The following is a 19,911-nucleotide window of genomic DNA, read 5'->3' on the forward strand; positions in this document are numbered from 1 at the left end:
CAGAACACAGTGTTCCTCATCTGAGCCTCTACGTGCACTCGATTGTTTCACGAAAGCCCGAGTATAAGTAACGTTGTCACAACATTATAAGGTAACGACTTTGTTTCATCATGCCAGTTTTCCTGAAGATAAAAATTATTGCTTTTTAAAAGGCTTATTACATAATGAACTTATTGAAAGCAACACGCAAACATATTGAAAAGTGCCGATTGTATATAAAGCCCGTCTGGTAATATGCGTAAATTCATTGTAACTAGTTCTCACTATCAATCGACAGTTTAAATTGGGCTGCCTTCGAAATATTCTATAGGCGTTATGCCATTGTAAGCAAGAAAATTTATGACAATGTTTTGTATTATAAGCATAGGTCTGTCATTAGGTGTCAAACGTGTAGGCAAGCAGTGGTGCATCTTATATTGAGAAATTTACTTTTCTTGTATATGTACACAGTGAAAACACAAACACACACACACAGATATATATATATATATATATATATATATATATATATATATATATATATATATATATATATATATATATATATATATATATATATATATGCATGCAATGCCCCTTAGCACAGCTCAGGTACTATTTCTTGGCGGTGCATTTCTCGTCCGACAACGTTAGATTTGAACAAGTTTTGAGACCTCATGCTGTCGAAAAGGTGAAATATGCAGTGCGCATTACTGCATAGGGACGCTATATTCAGCTTCGCCCATAGTAAACGTTCGGCGCAGGGCTACTCAGGAATTTTTATTGAGGTGGCGGGAGGAGAGGTGCAGCAGAACGACTAACTTTTGCCAATTGGTGGTTGCTGTGAATATGTGTAAATATTTTAGCATATCCTGAAAAGTTAAATTACGAAAACATTTCATGGTTTAAAGGGTTCTGATTGCCTTCCTATCGCCTTTTTACTTATAACTTTCCGGTTGTGCGTGCGTGTGGCGCAGTATTTGTTTTTTATTCTCACAGCTTTCTGAGCACAGCTAACTTCCAATAAATCGGCTCAGTTATTCTGAATATTGTGGACGCCTAACCAACGAAGAAAGAGTTAAGAGAGAAGAAATCAGTAGAAGACACACCCTTTCTGAACTATTTTTGATCTCTCACAAGGGCTTTTGTGGAGGTCAAATTCAATAGATCGGCGTGTAATACTTCAAAGGCAATGGCATCATGTGCTAGACATGAATGATGGGCAGGTACGAAAAATTCTGCATCAAGAAAGCGCGACGGAGGAGCCGGAGCGCATAGCAGTTCCTGCACGCCGCACGGGCTCTATCAGTACTATTCGACAGCAGCGCCGCCGCTGCAGGCAATGCGGAAAGGATCAGGTGGCGAGGAGTGGTTACGCCACTCAACAGTTTTAGTTCACTCCAACCACAGCTTCACAGCGATTGACGTCAGTGCCTCTCCTAAGTTTTTCCTTCCTCCGTGGTGTGGAGAAAATGACATCATGGCGGCCACATTCACGGGGCAGAATGACGGCATTGCTATGGTTACGCGTTCCGCAGTCTAGCTGGTCTACCAATGAGAGGCCGCGGATGGCGGCGGTAGAAGATACTAAAAGTGTTGAATGGCATGACCGCGCCTCGTCGGTGTGGTGGTTGGGGATCGACAATGCCCTTGAACAGACGTTGCGCAATTGCAGCATCTGTCAGGCAGCGCTTCCTGCAACGCAGCCAGTTCCTTTGTTTCCATGGAAAGTTTGTGAACACCCATGACAATGGGTCCAAGTGGATTTTGTGGAAAAGGAATTGCAAACGTTTCTTATTGCAGTAGATGATTTTTTTATATGGGTCGAGGTTAAGTGCATGCAGTTGACAACAGCTACGATAACAGTCGAGGTTGTGCGTTTTTAGCTTGTGTCGCATGGGTTGCCTGTAGTTATGGATAACGGGCCTTAGTTGCGTGCAGCGGAACTGCAAACGTTTCTGAAAGCGAATGGCATGAAGCATATTCTCACCTCACCATATCATCCACTATCTAATGGAGTGGCCGAGCGAGCGGCACAAACAGCTAAGAAGGCTCTCCTGAAGCAGTTAAAGGATGACGAAAGAAACGGTACAAACCGGTTACTACAACATTGTCTAGATAATATTTTTGGACACGTATCGCACAACACCGCACACTTTCATGGGTAAATCACCAGAACAATTGTTTCTGCGACGGAAACTGAGGACTCGCTTATCGTTACTACGACCAGATGTGAGCGCGGTTTTGACGAACCAAGCAGAGAAAATTAAAATATCCACTGACGAGCGCCGCGCAATGTTTCGTTCTTTTGCTGTAAATTGGTGCGTACTGCTACGATCGGTGCGCGGAGAAACGGTAAAGTGGTTACCAGGCAGAGTGTTGCAGGTCAAATCAATATGCACATACTTAGTGTTGGTGGGAAATGGTGTGCGATATGTGCTTGCCGATCATTTGCAACACTCCTGTCTGGAACGGGAAAAAGAGTCAGCGGGGGACTGCGAGCTTGAACTGCCGCATGTGCCCGAAGAACGGGTTCTGTCTACTTCGACGACGACGCTGCCGCCACCGACGCAACACCAATCGACCACGGAGCGTATGCCGCAACCGGAAATGACTACGCTCTGAAGGAGCAGCCGACAGCGCCGGGCGTTTCTCGGGCTATAGTAGCCCCACTTAAATTGTTTCAGAAGAGGAGTGTTGTGTTCATATCGTGATATGCGACACGTGTCGTAGTTGTGAAGTTGCAGAGGTAAGCTGCTCTTCATCATTGCGCATGTGTAACCGTGAGCCACTTGTATATATGAGCCTGATCCCTATGTTACTGGTTGCTATTTACGTGGTTTCAATGTGGCCCATTGGCATGCCGGAATAAACGACTTGTAAAACATGCCCCGTTTGTGAAGTTACAACAGTTACAGATCCCCTTGTGTGCCATTAGGTTTCAGCTCTCCATACAGGCCTCTTCCCGAAGCTTGTTTCAAAATAGCAGGGACCGTACCGTGTCGTCTCGCAGATTTCACATGTCAACTACATCGTAAAGCCCGGTACGTCATCCACAGACCAGCACTTTCGGGGTCATGAAACTATTCACGTGCAGCGTTTAGAACCATTTTACAATCCGCTCGTGCTCTGTTCTCCGTGAGTTGCCAGGATGGCTCCTTTTGCTATGGGTGACGAATTGTAATGGAGAGGAATGCCCACTACTGCAGCGACATGAACACGTTGGCGCGAGGCGCGATCGATTTAAAGCTGCCTTGTAGCTGCTGCGATGCTGCTTGTATACCCGGACAGCTATTGCTGCTACTTTCCCGATGCCGCTACATCTTTTCCCTCTGCGTTTACGTTTAACACCTCATACTGATTGGGTTAATGTGATTCTGTAGAAAAGGATGATCATGAAGAGATGTTATCTTTATATATATGGTATCATCAGCGTGTAGTCTGGTACCTAAAGAATTATTATTGAGCAGGTCTATAATGTAAATAAATAAGTGTAAAAGGCCTAGAACACTGCCTGTGGGACAGTGGATGCCGCATAAGCAATAGGAAGAATTCAATTATTATTCAGCGCAATTTTTTGTAGAGATAGCAAAATCGTAATGCCTGATAAGCTAGCACAATCCAGTTCTATAAAATTTAATTTAAAATTAAAAAATAATGGGCCACTGCGTCAAAAGCTTTGCAAAAGTAAACAAAAAACTGCAATCGGTTTGTAAATTGTTGTCCATGGTAAAGTGCCAGTCGGTTGTGAACTCGAGCGACTGCGTGTCACATGACTGATGTTTGCGAAACCAATGTTCATAAATTTAAATGGAATTATGTCTCAAAGTGACTGTAGATATGCGATGCCATTAGGCGATCCAGCTTTTTAAAGGTAATGCATGGCTGTAGTTGTCTGATCACTTTTTGTTTCCAGCTATGTATAGTGGAATAACCATAGCAATCTTCCATTATTCCGGCGGTTAGCCAGTTGCAAATGGTTCATTAAATATTTCGTACAGTATTTCGCACCAAAGAGGTAGGGTGTTTTTTCGATTTCTTAGCATTTACATTATCTACACCGGCAGATGTTGATAGTATAGAGTTTTTTAAGAGGCATGCAATGCCATTCGCAGTGACGGTTATTTGTGTCATATAGATTTCAATTCCGTACCTTCGAACACTATCATCAAGTCCATCCTAATGAACCATAATATTAAGTATGCTTATTAAAGAGCCTTTACTTGATTTGTTACATCCTATCTATCAATTTGAGTTATGTGTTGTAGTTGCTTTTCTTATGTTTTATTTTACATTCTGTATTTAGGTTTCTTTTCAGATGACGCTTTTGTGATAAAAGTGATTTTTATAATGTTTTCCCTGAAATAGTCTGACAAGACCATGCTAAATTTTGTTGTCTTATGGTTTAATTATTGTGTTATTTATTTGTTTCTGTGTGTTGTTTTTGTGTTATATATTTATTTCTGAAAAGATGTGCGACAGATTGAGCGGCCTGCGTGCCAAACTGTATTTAGGAGCAGAAGACCCATGTCAGGCTATATAGCATTTAGCCTCTGCTCCCGATCCTGTAAGAATTTCAGGACAAATAAAGTTCAATTCAATTAAATTCAATATATGGATAACCTGAATCTAGAACATACGGATCGGTAAGGTGATATTTTTTGTAAATACTGACAAGAAAAATTTTTTAAAACTGATATGAACACAGCGCATCCTGAGCCTGAGTTGCACTCGTGCGTCTTCTTGGGAAAGATACATGGTTTGCATAAAAGAATACTCATCAGCTATAGGTTCCTGCATTAGTAGTACCAGTAAGCGCGCCATCGTGCCAGCGGTGTCGTATACCGAACTATGCGCTGAAATGTTTTTGTTTTTTTTATCGGAGCAGCATGCATTCAAGGATTGCGAATGTTGTTTTTTGTTGTTGTTGTTGTTGGTTGTGCCAAAGGTTTGTTTACCTTGGAGTGTATGTAGCTCACCAGGTGATAATTTTTGAAACCTTGGATCCGACCGAAAACAGTTAGGCGCTCGTTTAGTAAAGTTTAATCATGTTTTTCTTAATACTTTGCTAGTGTGAGAGTCAAGATATTGAAATTAGTTTTGGTCGTGTCGCCAAAAAGCCGACAAATATATATTGCTCGATCTGCTACAATTATCCGATTTCATTTTACGAATTGCTTGAGCGTTCTTTTCCTTGTATGTTTAGGGTTGACGCCATAGTTTACGTATGCTTGTTCTTGTTTTTAGCTTCGCACTTGTGTACTCCAGTCACAAGTATTCATAGTGTGATTTGTTCGAAATAAGTGTTGATGTGAGGACATCCGCGAAAATCAAGAGGATGTATTGCTGAGGAAGGTACGTCTCTGCGACGCCGTGTTAGCGGCTGCCATCAATCTCTTCAACAATGGCGGCTTCGAAGTGGAAAAAGTTACCGGAAACTTAAACCAAGATTGCGTTGAAGGAGGATTGAAGATGAATATGGAAAATAATACTGATGCGGGGAAAGAACACTGCGCCACGAACAATTGGATCCTAGAAACTGCGGGGGAGTCATGACTCCTAAAAGCGGGATAACGAAAGAGATTTTTTTCTGTAGATACCACAGAATTAGAATGCACTGAATTGCGTACAGTGGTAAAGTAAAACTTGCTGAACTCGTTCCTCGCCACCAAGTACAGTTTCTCAAGTGAAAAGTATAAAAAATAACATTTTATCAGTTCCAATATATGGAGTAAAAATTTTAAATTACAAAAAAAGATCTGAGGTATTTAACCCCTCATCACGCCTGCGGGCCACAAAATCGAAAGTCCTAGATAAGGAGGTAGAAAAACAGCGTAGTGGATTCGAGAAGAGGCGTACTTTTTCTTGATGGTTAGCAGAGATGCACCCGGTCATAGCATGCTCTGAGGAGGTCAGATTAACGATGGTCTATTACAGTGATAGAACATTTGATAAACGGTGGCAAACGCGGCCAAACACAGCAGAAGGTTAGGTGTAGCAAGGATTTTTAAGGATTATTCAGGCATAAAAGGGAAGCGACTTACCTGGGTCAGGACGGTTTTGAGACAACTAGGACAGACTTTGGTACCACAGCGCACGTAATACAGGCTGCCAATGGTGCCTGCACTTACCGGTAAGGAGAGCATTGCGCCGAATGCTAAAGCTCGTAAACTAGCTTTGCATATTATGGGGAAGTTGATAGCAAGAAATATGTATTACTTGGTTTTCAGAAACCGAAAAAGCGTAAGTTTTTATCTGCATAACATTGGTGATTTGGGTTAGTTGCAGATCGCGTGAATGGTAAATGTAGGAGGCAATGGCAGCGATGTAACAATGTGAATACTCAATTTCACCAAGAAAATATATACTCATTTTCGCGCGTTTCACTTCCAAGTGGGTTCGTACTTATTATGTTCCACTATCTTAGCAAAATTAAGGCTCCACAGTCACAACCGGCACTTCTAGAAACAAAAAATGTTGATGTTTCTTTCACAGGGCCCCTCTACTGCTTTTGAAAGAGCGGAGGCAGTGCAGTTTGCAGTGGATGGTCACTCCTTCGCCGTCTTACGTGCGCATTTCCCTGACGTCTACGAAAAGGTGAATTCACTTTATTTTGGTTCAAACAGAAGCTGCCTCTTTCGAAGCGAAGCGGTGTACGTGTGCCTTTAGTGGTTTTTCTGGGTGGCATAAAAAAAAGAACTTGTGGTGGAAAATTCCGAGGACTACACCTTACTATTCAGTGTTATTTCAGTAAAGAAAACCACAAAACAAGACTCATAAGCGCATGATCAATAACAAAGCGCTTTAACAGTGGGTGTGACAGCAGTGCCAATATAAAACGTAAACTAAAGCACCTGTCTGCGATCACCGTTTAATACTGCACTTGACGTCTCTACCTCACATATATCTTTAAAAATCTGCCTCATATATTTGTGTTGCCGGGGCTGTGGGAAAAACACGTGTAAATTGAAGAGCAACGTACATGCTAGCAGTGGCGTCGACAATTGAGACGACAAAGTGAGCGATAATGTCGTGCTCGTGCGATGGATGAACGTCGTGTTCATGACGCTCAGCCTAAGCAACGAACGTACATCTCTATTATTCGTTTCAAGGGTGCAGACTGTACTTTAATGGAACTTCTGTAGAACACAATCTACAAGTTGAACAACATTCGCTTCAACGTACCCACATAGTTTCAATCGTCTCAAGGGACCAAGAGGAGGTAGATGAAGATGAGGTGGAGAGCCTTACGGACGTCGAGGGCTTAAAAGACCCGAAGCCAAACAATCACATTTGGGTATAGGTGAACACCTTGAGTCAGACGGCTGTCTACGACAAATAATGTGTCGTGCTACGACAAATATGCGTGCCGTGCTGCTAAATCAGGTGCAGTTCTTTGTCATCACTCCCGGTGAAGTTCAGACGCCCATCTCACATTTGAGGAATCCTAATGAGCAAGATCATTCAAGCGTTGTCGCAATACGTGTGACTTCTGGGTGTCGATTACTGCTCGGCGGACCAGGTGTACCTTCCCAGCGTCACCTATAATTTTATTGCGACATCCCTAGAAGGTCGATGTTTAGGGGCACACAAAAGCTCCTGCGACATGGACTATCTCATGAGCCAATATCACTCTACAAGTCGTCTAGTACACTTGATGGCAACAACTGCGCACCTCAGCAGCTTTTACATTTCCGTATTCTTGGTAGAACACAAAAGAACGCAAGCACAAGAAGGAGAGTCCGCATATATAAAGGAGGGGAGATAAAAAAAAGAGTGTAGCTGATTTTTCTTACAATTTAGATTGCAGAGGATTCAAAGAACGACATCTTATGTACCAACGTTGCTGAGTTTGTTTGCCTATCGTTATAGGTACGTGTGAGAAATTGGAGAATTTGCGTAGCTCTGATCACTCCAGACCCGCCGCCTCTGGCAAAATATGCTGGCAGAGGAAAACCAGGTATTGCTGTCAGAATAAACATGTCTATGCAGAAACGGTGAAGAAATTGGCGAGAGAGGTAGCACAGCAGTTCATTATGGCACAGTTTGGGCGTGCGAGAAGAACGCTCCTTCTCACTCGCCGAGGGAGATCGCTAGGTAGAGAACAGAAACTGTACCTTCGGGCTGTTGTATCAAAATAACATGCAAATACGTAGCGGCGGCGTACAGAACTGCAATACCGCGAGGCGAGAAGGCGCTAGCAGTACTATCATCATCAATAACGCGCTTTTTTTGTTGCAGGTGGGGAGGTTCGCGGCCTGTTCGCACTGCTCGCTTTCTCTGGTTTTGTTTTCGTTGCCCAATCGCGTTTCGCGTCTATAATTATCACCAGGGGACCTAGGTGGCCTCGACTGGCAAAAACAACGTCAATCAAGTAAGGTTTGCATCGTTTATTGCGAGTGTCCAAGCCGGGACAATAAATGTATACCGTCGGGTCTGAACAAAACAAGTCACTCATACATATCGAAAGCTTTCAACCCATGTGTAAAGACTCTTGAAAGCTAACCAGCATATGCATATAACTGAACATCGAAATCGCTGAATGAACGTCACTCTCATTGTGCGGCGGCGCTCGAGTTTAATAGCGTGGCTTCAGGACAAGGGTACGATTCTGCCGTCAGATGCGGCGCTTGCCCCGTAGTGTTAATCTTTAAGTGTATGCATGATGTGGAATCGGAAAGGAAACTTGTACATTGCCGATAGATAGCTCACGCAGTTAAAGCAATTCAGTTTTGCTAAATTTGTTAAATAAGCAATTGCGGATGCGTGCATTTCAGAATCTCTCTCGCTCTGCAATGCTACATTGAGTACTTCACAATTCTGCAATGTCGCGTCGTGTCGAGAGCGTAGGCACTAGTTTTAATACTCAGCCGTGAGCCCATATCATAGGTATTATATATTTAGGTGATGGGTCTAAAATATTTCAGGCTTGCTACATTTATTGTTAGAGTTAAGTTACAAAGTTACCACAGCTAGAATTTCTCGTCGCAGGTAATGACCAGTCTGCTGAGTATGCAGCGAACATGTATGCTAAAGGGACACTTATGAGGTGTGTGCTTACAGATCAAAAAGACCCAATTCTAAGAAAATAAGCTTCAGGTATGCATTGTACAATTTAGTTATCTGTACATCTTTGTTGGTACTTTTACATCACACTATATGCTCAGCCCTGAGCACAATCTCTTTTTTTGCATAGACATATTCATAGAACTTCAGTATTGTCTTACAAGCAAGCACTCCTGAAATCAATTGGTGGTACATGATGTGAATCTGTCCGAATACTGGATCAATAAAAGTCCCATTTATTACACACTTGTTATTGTGTTTACTTTTTCAGTATACTTGTGGTTGAAAATGAAGTTGTTTTCTCCCTGCTACTTTTAGAGGTTAGGACTGGAAATACGAACTATCTTGCAGTGTGGCTGTAGATAAGTGAAGATCATGTATGTTTCAACTACCTGTGCGATTTCCAAGATTTTTTTTTCATGACCGTAGTGCACAGAACTTCACTTCGTGATGGTAGACATTATAGTTATGACAACTTAATTTAAACAGAAGCAGATGTGCACAAAGAAATCTGGAACGTTTTTCTGCCAAAAAAAAAAACAGTACCACATGCAATGAACACAATCTTGCTGTTCATGACAGCATTCACGTCTTCAAGGAAGCTGTGCTGCAACTGCTCATCAGCTTTATGATTTATTATTTTAGGAGCCCATTGAACATATGTGCAAAGCTAGAGCAATTGAGTGCAGTCTTATGAGCTTTGGTGCATCTTTTTGTAAACTTGTATGAGTTAAACACAGTTAATTAAGACAAAACAGTTCTGGGTGTTGTTGGTAAACTGTCACAAGGCACAACTACATGTCGGAAAGCCTGTTAATGCCCGTCACTGTGGGTGTGTTCAATATGTAGTGCAATTAATAATTTCCGACAATTCACATGCCAACAATGAACTGATCCTGAGTCCTACAGTAGAGGGCAAATTAGGTTGATTCTGGCTTCCAGGAGGTCAAACAAATGACATTGTAGGCTCACAGGAGACAAGACTGCTTGTCGAAACATTTGCTTTGACCCCTTATGTTAACATATTTTTCATATTTTCCAGCTTCCATCTTTTAAGGGTCAGTTTAGTTCACCTGCACCAATCCGAACTGGTTCACAGCTGTGCACGAGAAGCTCAGAACTTGTGGGGCAGGGGTTCAGCGGTGCGGCATCGCAAGTGAATGACAAGTTGCCAACAAGGTGGAATCCCTATTTTTGTTCGCTTAACTTAATGAGGTGCAAACATTTTCGCTAAACATGCCGCATTTATAGAGGTGGGTACAGCCCCTACGTCTAATGCTATGTTGTTTGTTAAGCTGTGCGAGCGGCTGCACCAAACCAACGCCGTCAGAGCAGAAGGTACCGGAAAGTCATGAAATAGTTTTGGTGTTGTACCTCTCCTGCGCTTTTTGAAATGAAGGGCAAGATTTAGACGATGCCATTGCTGCACCGCTGAAACGAATGGCGAGGTGCAGCACTTCGTAAAATGGATCACGTGGTGCAGGCGAATCGAACAAACCCTTAAGCACACAAGCGTCTTAGCGTTTCACCCCCATCGAAATATGGCTACAGTGGCTGGGATCAAACAGTGTGTTGTTGAGCTCAGCAGCGCCACACAATCTAACTAATAGTGTTACAGTTTCAACATCATTGAAGTGTAGATTTCATGCCACGGTAGGCAGGCAATGCTTGTAGCCAATCTAAAGCACCTCTCCACGATATGCGCGGTAAAACATTCACAAATACAGTATTACATGTGTGAGGTTAGAGATGACCTGTCGTAGTGGACATTCAGATGTTTCAACGTGCTTGCAGAGTGGACACTCGGGGGTTGTCATTTTGTCATTGCATGGCAGTCTGGAAAAACAAGTAACATCACCAGACATCAATGCATAATCAATGCATGAAATTTTCCAAAGTAAACAAATAAACTCAGTTAATTAGTAAAGAGCAGTATTTTATACATATATGTAGTGGTACCTCATAACACGTATATCATTCAGGGCTGCTTCTTCACAAGGCATGTCACGTAGCAGGTTCCTTGCCCATTGTACACATTTGCTTCCATGTCAGGTGGGCCAGGAGGCTGTGGCAGAAAAAGAAGTATTTCTCATATATATGACGCTTCCTTAGTCACACTACAGCAAAACCAGACCCATAATTATGTGATGTTTCTCAAACGCGACTGCAAAAAATTATTAACCAGTAGGTGTTTTGCACTAATATATAGGCTAACTAAGAAGACACATGCGAGGCCACAGTGATTTATTTGCCTCCTTTATTGCAACGGCCCGGTTGGTGTTACCTGGAGATAGAATTTCAGAATTAACTATTAAGTTAGCGACTCGTTCTCACGTGAAGCCAAGCACGCCGCAAGTAACGCACGTTTTTCCGGTTACAGATTGAGACGTTCAACAATTTTAAAATTTAATACTTCAATGCGCTGCCACCGTGTGACGCCTACGCAGTCATTGGCAAAAAAAAATACATATCTTGAAATGAACCAACCAGACCCACAAGCAACCATCCAGAAAAAATTGAAGTGGTTCTACTCACCGGCCCGGGCTTGCAACGGGTGTTCATCTGATGAAAGCTTCAACGGTCGCTTCGTTCCCCGAAAGTCACTCGAATTCCCTTCGCGAAAGCATTTGAGCGAGTCAAAATAAACAGAATGAGAAAGAAAGTGTCGGTCGGCAGAGGCTCGAAATATTTACAGCGAAACGAAACGGTCCGAGACACATCCGAACGTACCGTGAGCCGTTACCTGCCATCGCAACCGTTGGCCGCCGCAAACTTTGAAATGAGGATATTGGTGTCGATAAGAGAGAGAGAGAGAGAGATAAAGATTCAAGGAAAGGCAGGGAGGTTAACCAGACGCACATCCGGTTTGCTACCCTGCACTGGGGAAGGGATAAAGGGGATAAAAGAGGTTGCACAAAGATGAGAAGGTACACACAATCACGAGCACACTCGGTGAGCACACACAGTTCACAGGCGGTCGCTCAGGTTTGTTGACTTAAGGTAAAGAAGCAGTGCTTTAGTTGCTTTCTGCGCAACTGAGGCAAATGCCCAAGGTCCTAGTATCTTCCGCACACAAAATGGTCCGGGGTCAAGTCGATTCAAAACCATCCGTAGCTGGCATCGCTGTGTGTCGTAGCAAGCGCAGCTGCAGAGGACGTGTTCGATGGTTTCTTCATCTCCGCAGTAGTCGCATGTAGGAGTGTCCGCCATACCAATGCGAAAGGAGTACACCTTTGTGAATGCAACACCCAACCAAAGGCGGCATAACAGTGTCGCATCGGAGCGGGAAAGTTGTGATGGTAGCTTTAGCTTTAGCGAAGGATCCAGTTCATAAAATTGACACCTTTGGAAGCTGGTAGACGACCAGAACGTGCGTGTGAGATCTCGAGCCAGCAGGTAACGTTGTCTTGCTGCATCATTCCTTGATAGAGGAATCGGGACTACACGGGTTTCTTCATGGGCTGAGCGGGCTGCATCATCGGCTAGTTCATTTCCGGTAATACCGATATGTCCAGGCAGCCATTGATATATAATATCATGCCCTCGTGCTAGAGCTTCATGATGGCAATGTCTTATTTCTTGTACCAGTTGGTCATGGCTCCTCCTACGCATGGCAGACTGCAAACTCTGAAGCGCTGCCTTCGAATCACAGAATATGACCCATTTTCCTGGACGTTCTTGAACGAGATATTGTAAAGCAGCCCTTATAGCAGCAAGCTCTGATGCCGTAGATGTAGTCATATGTGACAACTTAAATTTGATTGTCATTTCTGCAGCCGGAATTACAGCGGCACTTGATGAGCTGCTGGATGAGACGGACCCATCAGTGTATATCTGCGTTCGGTCTAAGTACAACTCATGTAATAATAGCAGTGTTGCTTGCTTCAATGCTACTCTGGAGTGACTGCTTTTCTTTTTGATTCCCGGAATTTCTAGACGTACTTGCGGCTGGTCGAGGCACCACAAAGGGCATGCCGTTCTCGCAGCTGGCGTATATCCTGATGGAATGCTGTTTAGGTGCTTGGCTATGACGTCTGAAAACGTAGCACGTGGTCTTCCGGAAGGTAGAAGGGCCAAGTGGTGGTCGGGGACACGGCTAGCATGTCGAATGTGCGCTCTGAGGCAATCCACAGCTATATATGTCCTGACCAGATGGTCTTTGGCAAGCATGATTGTGGCATAAGTAGAAGCGCATCGGGGCAGTCCTAGGCAGATACGCAGTGCCTGACCCTGCAAACTCTCCAATGAATGAGTATTCGATTTGCAAGTGTTAGTCAGTACCGGCAGGCTGTAGCGCAATAGACCCAGAAATAGGGCCCTGTACAGCTGTAGCATGGAGGCCACAGAAGTTCCCCATGCTTTACCGCACAAGAATTTCATGATATGCACAATAGATAGCAGTCTCTTCTTCAAGTACGCACAATGTGGGCTCCACGAAAGACTTCTGTCGATTATTATGCCCAGGAAACGATGCGTCCGTGCATATTTGACACTCTGCCCATTGATGTAAACAGGGTATGGCGTCATTGGTTTGCGTGTAAACGCCATCAACGCGCACTTCACAGTTGATATATTTAGGCCTTGTTTCTGAAGGTAGGCTGTTGTGAGTGTTGCTGCCCGCTGTATTCGTGCACGCACCTGAGGGCGAGTAACTGCAGCACTCCAGAGGCATTCCAAAGGCAAGCAGCACTCCAAAGGCAAGGTGTCGATAAGCTGCTACTGACATTGAGTCAGCTGGAGCAAAAGCTATTAAAAAGTTGATGACGCAGTACATGTTTAGAAAAAACTACTTGCTAGAAGAAGAAGAAACTTGGCAGTGGTGACTACGCTGCTAGACACTCTACTGAATTTCGCTGCTTGTTTCACTACAGATAGCCGTTTGAACCGGAGCTGCATACCGACGGAAGAAGCGATCTTCAACACGTGCAATCGCCGTGGTCAGCGAAAGCACTGAACGATCTTCCTAGGACTGGCTGCCACCAGGAGGCGTGTGGCCTATCATCAGCACTCGGCAATCACTCGGCATCTTGTGATACCACTTTGCTATAAAAGCAGACTACCGGCCACCCGTTCTTTCACTTGGCAGTGGTGACTACGCTGCTAGACACTCTACTGAATTTCGCTGCTTGTTTCACTACAGATAGCCGTTTGAACCGGAGCTGCATACCGACGGAAGAAGCGATCTTCAACACGTGCAATCGCCGTGGTCAGCGAAAGCACTGAACGATCTTCCTAGGACTGGCTGCCACCAGGAGGCGTGTGGCCTATCATCAGCACTCGGCAATCACTCGGCATCTTGTGATACCACTTTGCTATAAAAGCAGACTACCGGCCACCCGTTCTTTCACTTGGCAGTGGTGACTACGCTGCTAGACACTCTACTGAATTTCGCTGCTTGTTTCACTACAGGTTAGTGCAGTTTTGTACAGTTACATTTATATGGTGTCGTCACCACTGCCAAGTTTTCAATTTTTTGATTTTGTGATTTTTTGCCTGTTTTGCGCGCTTGTTACTGAATATTAGGCTTATTGATATGGCTAAGGAACTAGCGAAGCTCAAAGAAGAAATGAGGACTGAATTGCTTAAAGAAATTAGGCAGGAATTCAAGTTTTTCAAAGAATCACTGGAGCGTGATCTCAGGAATGAGATACGGGATGTGCGCACTGAGCAACGCCAGATGAGCCAGAGCATTGACTTCTCGCTTGAATCGGTCGAAGAACTGAAACAGAACCTTGCTTCTGAAATTTCAAAGAATACTAGTCTGGCGAAGGAAAATGATGAACTACGCACAAAATGTGCAGCATTGGAAAAAAAAGCATCAGAACTTGAAAGGAGGCTAACGAATTCGGAGCAATACTCGCGAAATACGAACCTCGAAATCCAGGGTGTCGTCAAGAAAGAAAATGAGGACCTTTCTACTATTCTGTCTGAAATAGGCAAGGCAATTCATGAGCCTATCAGTTCATCTGACGTCGAGTGTTGTCACCGTGTTCCAACTCGCAACCCAGAGAAAACAAACATCATTGTACAGTTTAAATCCAGAGCTAAACGCGACGCTGCTCTGAAAAAAGCAAAGAAAACAAGGATCACAAACAGAGACTTGGGGTTAGAATCCACTTGTCCCGTTTACGTGAACGAGCATCTTTGCCCATCACTAAAGAGGCTGCTTGGTATGGCAGTGAAAAGGAAATATGAGCACAAATGGAAATCTGTATGGAGCAGCAACGGAAAAATCTATGCAAGGGAAAATGATGGTGGTGATGTTGTGCAGATCTCGGAAGAACGTGATCTTGCTAAGATTACTTCAATTACTTCTGGTACCACACAAACCACTTCCTAAGAACCACCATGGAATATCACGATTTCATCTTACCGCATCAATTACACTTTCAAAAAAATTCCAGTACTTCCGTGCTGCACTTGAATGCTCGATCAGCAGCCAATAAACAAGAAAATATTAGCAACTTGTTAAATCTGTTCTGTTTTAAGTTCGATATCATCATGCTAACAGAAACATGGTATCAGGACAGCAATTCTCGGCTGTACCTAGATGGCTATGCTGATTACGTTTTAAATCGAATTGATAAACGTGGAGGTGGCGTTGCAATTTATATTGCATCAGGACAAAAATATGAACTCTTAGCAGATTTTTGTAAAACAACTTGCGACTATGAAATGTTAACACTTCAACATTTGTCTGACATAATTTCGGTGGTGTATCGCCCGCCTAATGGAAATGTTTTCAAATTTATGAGTTTCTTTGATAATTTACTGGAATATGTTGCTGCTAACGAATTTAGACTTGTATGCGGGGGAGACACTAACATAAATTTTCTTGTAAACAGTGCTGTCTCAGTAGATTTTACACATAGACTTAGTTCTGGTGGCTTTGTCAACCTAATTAACACCCCAACTCGTGTAACACTGTCTTCGTCTACATGTCTTGACATTCTGATTACGAATATTGACACTGTAGTAGAGCATACTGGAACAGTGACATCAGACGTCAGTGATCATTGCCCTGTATTTATGACGTATTGTGCGAATGCTAAAAAAACTTTTTCTAAATCAAATGTGTTCGCAATACAAGATTTAAGCGAGAAAAACATGGATCTTTTTAAGCATGATATTTCCAAATATGACTGGTCTTTCTTATATGAAATAAGTGATGTAAATGTCGCGTATTCGAAGTTTCTTTCTGCGTTCCTGCAAATTTACAATCTACATTTTCCTTTCAAGAAATTGAGACAGACTAGAAAGATAAGAAAACCCTGGATTACGCAAGAACTTTTTAAAATGATAAAACACAAAGATAAATTGTACCATAGTTTTCTTGCTACACGTTCGCCTGAGGTGCTGATAATGTTTAAAAAGTATCGAAACAAACTGAATGCGCAACTCAGGCGTGCCAGGATTGCTTATCATGAGCGTATGTTTACAGACGCCACGGGTAAACATCCTGATATCTTGTGGAACATAATAAATAAGGTTCTTGGTCGCGAGAAACATTCTGCCGCGCCGGAGAAGTTAATCCACAATAAAACCGAAATCTCTGGTTTAGCACTTGCTAATCACTTTAATGAGTACTTTGCAAGCATAAGCGCGGTACAGCAGCCACAACAAGCTCCACCAAATACATCATCGTTTCTTTCCACTCCTAATAGCTTATTTTTAAATCCCACTAATGAATATGAAGTATTTACCACATTTAAGAATCTTAAGAATAGTAAAGCTCTCGATATAGATGACATACAGATAAAGCCTGTGAAGTATGTATTAGAATACATTGCTCCAGCTTTAACACACATCTTTAATTTGGCTTTACAGTATGGAATTTTCCCAGAAAAAATGAAAATGAGTAGGGTAACTGTTATTTTTAAAGGAGGTGACAGAAATGATACGTCAAATTATCGACCAATTTCAATAATTCCAGTATTTTCCAAAGGCTTAGAAAAGATTATTTTTTCGCGTGTTTCAAGTTTTTTTGACAGACACAGTGTTCTATCTGATGCCCAGTTCGGCTTCCGTAAAGGCAGGTCAACGGAAACCGCTCTGCTCACACTCAAGGAATTTGTACTGAAAAATATTGAGAGAAATCTTTTCACCTTGGCGCTCTTCATTGATTTTAGTAAAGCCTTCGATTGCATAAATCACAAAATTCTACTGTGGAAATTATCACAGAATGGCCTAAGAGGTATTCCATTAACATTATTCGAGTCTTATTTAACTGATCGCAAACAATCTGTTTGCATAAGAGACGAAAAATCATGTTTTCTTCCCATAATAAACGGTGTACCACAGGGTAGTGTATTAGGTCCGCTGCTCTTTAATGTCTATGTTAATGACATTACTAATATTACCACCTCTGTTCAATTTATCATATACGCGGATGACACTACACTTCTTGTTTCTGGTCCGGATTCACAGAAATTAATAAGACAATGCAACGATCTACTGGTTAAGTTATCTCAATGGTCGATTGCTAACTGCCTTAAAATAAATCCTACAAAAACTAAAGTAATGTTATTTCGCGCTAAAAACAAATCTCTGACTTGCCAACAAACGTTATTATTTGCTGGTAAAGAACTTCAAATTGTTGATGAACATAAATTACTAGGCGTTACTTTTTCTTCGCATCTTACTTGGGATAAACACGTAGAAAATATCTGTAAAAAACTGTCAGCTATAACAGGTGCTTTATCTAGATGTAGGTATCTTCTTCCACCGAAAGCAAAACTTAACATTTATTATGCTCTATTCTTTTCTCATTTAAGTTATTGTAGCTTAGTCTGGGGGACTACTGGGAAAACAAACATTATGAAATTATTTTTTCTGCAAAAAAGGATGATTCGGCACATTGACAATATGGGCTTCTTAGAGACAACACGGCCAGCTTTCCTAAATCATAGAATCATTAAAATAGAACATCTTTACACTTTTCGCCTACTTTATTCCTTTTATTTCTCTAAAAAATATCTTCATAATTTTCTTGCGTCTACTGCATCGTTGACACCTAGAATCACTTCCGCCAATACTAGAAACAGTGACATGTGGTATGTTCCTAGATTTCGCAATAACTATAGGCTACAATCATTAGAGCACAACTTGCCGCATATTTTAAATAAATACAAAGACGTCAAGTGCTTCTCAGCCAAGGAACTCAGGACTCTCTTTGTTAACATGTGATGACTTAACGTATTACTATTATTGTTTTCTATGTTTCACTTGTCAGAGCAAATTGTGTATGATTTCCTGTCTTCTTCTGCATGGAATTTTTGTTTTCATTGTTTTTCAATAATTTCAGATATTGTTGTGTACATTTGCCACATATGCCTTGTAACGGACCATCGACCCCGTCAAGCTGTTTGACAACAGCTTTTAGTCGATGGTATCCGCCAGAATCTTTGTATTTCTGGAAATAAATCTATCTATCTATCTAAAAGAACAAATTGTTTTTTTTATGTGTAGCGGTTCGCAAACATGTAGTGTTTGATCATTTTAAAACAAAACTTGGCCTCGACGAAGGCGCCTCTACAAGAAAGTGCAACAGCGCGAGTGGCTAGAGAGGTTGGTAGATGCACTCTGGGTGTTTGAAGCAAAAACGCGCAGCGGTTGATTTTTTCGCCCCCTACAGGAGAGCACTTGAACTTGAGAGTTTCCGGGGCCTGGCTAGGTGGCGTCGATGAGCGCGGACGTGAAAACGTCGGCTCCCGCTTTTCTAAATGTTTTCGGTCGTTTCTTTGCTCCAAGATCGCTTGGCTTTGTGCTTATTCGAACAAGAAAGCTCTGCGGTTTCAGTGGAGACGCTATTTTTGGCAGTGAGTGAATTCTTAGACATATTTTGGACTTTAGAGTTGCGACACGGCGAGCGTCCCCGCTAACCCTAACCGCACCTAGGGTTGGCGAGGAGTGCGGCCGTTACACGTAGCCAAGGGCTCGGCCAGACGCGGCAGCTACTGGATCAACCTCCGTACGTCGCAGCCGACAACCAGGCACTGAAAATGCCTTCCACCATAACCGTGGAGGGAATGGAAGTAAGCGCGGAAATCTTCGACGGACCACGATGGGCAACCGCTATGGGACGCCGAAGAAAGACGACTCCGCCGAACGAGGCGCTGGCCGCTGGACGGTCGAGCACAGCAACCAGCCGAAGCACCCCAGGGGCTTTAAAAAAAGTCAATCGGCACTACACCGTGTGGTATCCGCTTCAAGGCTACCCCACCTACCCAAGCAGATCAGAGTAATTATGAAACCCAGAGGAGGATTGGACGTAGCCCGAGTCGACCTCGTTCTGCTGGCGAGAGCCGTCATTATGGCCGCCCAGATCACCGACGAACAAGCGCGGGAGGACACGATCTACACAAACAATGTGCGAAACACCATTGTTATTTCTACGCCATACCAAAATAATGCTACATCAAACGTGAACGTGCAGAAACTGCACACAAACCAAGGCTCGTTCGAAGTTCTCGCATACGTGGCCGCACCCGATAATACATGCAAGGGCGTCATCAAGAACGTTGGCCTCTCCCTTGACGACGCAACGCTCAAACGACTGATTGTGCACGACCGAAATCCCACTGCCATCGAGGCAAGACGCAATAAAAAGACCAAAGTCATCGCAATCCTCTTTGACGGGTTGCGCGTTCCGAGCACAGTGATATGCGGAACCGCCATGGTTCCCTGCTCGCTCCACAAGCGACAAGTCGCTGTTTGCAGAACGTGCGGAGGAGTCGGCCATTGCGCCGATGTTTGCCGGCACACAAACGCAACGAGCAAAAAATGTCCCAACTGCGGTGAAACGCTGCAAGAAGACGGCGTGCATCACTGCGAGCTGAAATGCAAGCTTTGCGATGGCAATCACCC

The 19,911-nt window shown here is 43.1% G+C and overlaps 1 protein-coding gene across 7 annotated transcripts in view; it reads left to right on the plus strand.

Moving 5' to 3' along the window:
- The window catches only part of LOC119170521 (polyamine-transporting ATPase 13A3), a 1,084,416-nt gene that overhangs the window by 714,963 nt on the left and 349,542 nt on the right, over positions 1-19,911 (plus strand). For all 7 annotated transcript variants that reach the window (XR_012894535.1, XR_012894534.1, XM_075890967.1 and 4 more), the window contains one exon: positions 6,475-6,576. Coding sequence is in view for 5 of the 7 variants with exons in the window: in XM_075890967.1 (XP_075747082.1) it covers positions 6,475-6,576 (102 nt within the window). In the remaining 2 variants the exon portion in view is untranslated. The remainder of the gene's footprint in view (positions 1-6,474; positions 6,577-19,911) is intronic.

The sequence above is a fragment of the Rhipicephalus microplus genome, chromosome 3 (assembly GCF_043290135.1).
Source record: "Rhipicephalus microplus isolate Deutch F79 chromosome 3, USDA_Rmic, whole genome shotgun sequence".
Lineage (NCBI taxonomy): Eukaryota > Metazoa > Arthropoda > Arachnida > Ixodida > Ixodidae > Rhipicephalus > Rhipicephalus microplus.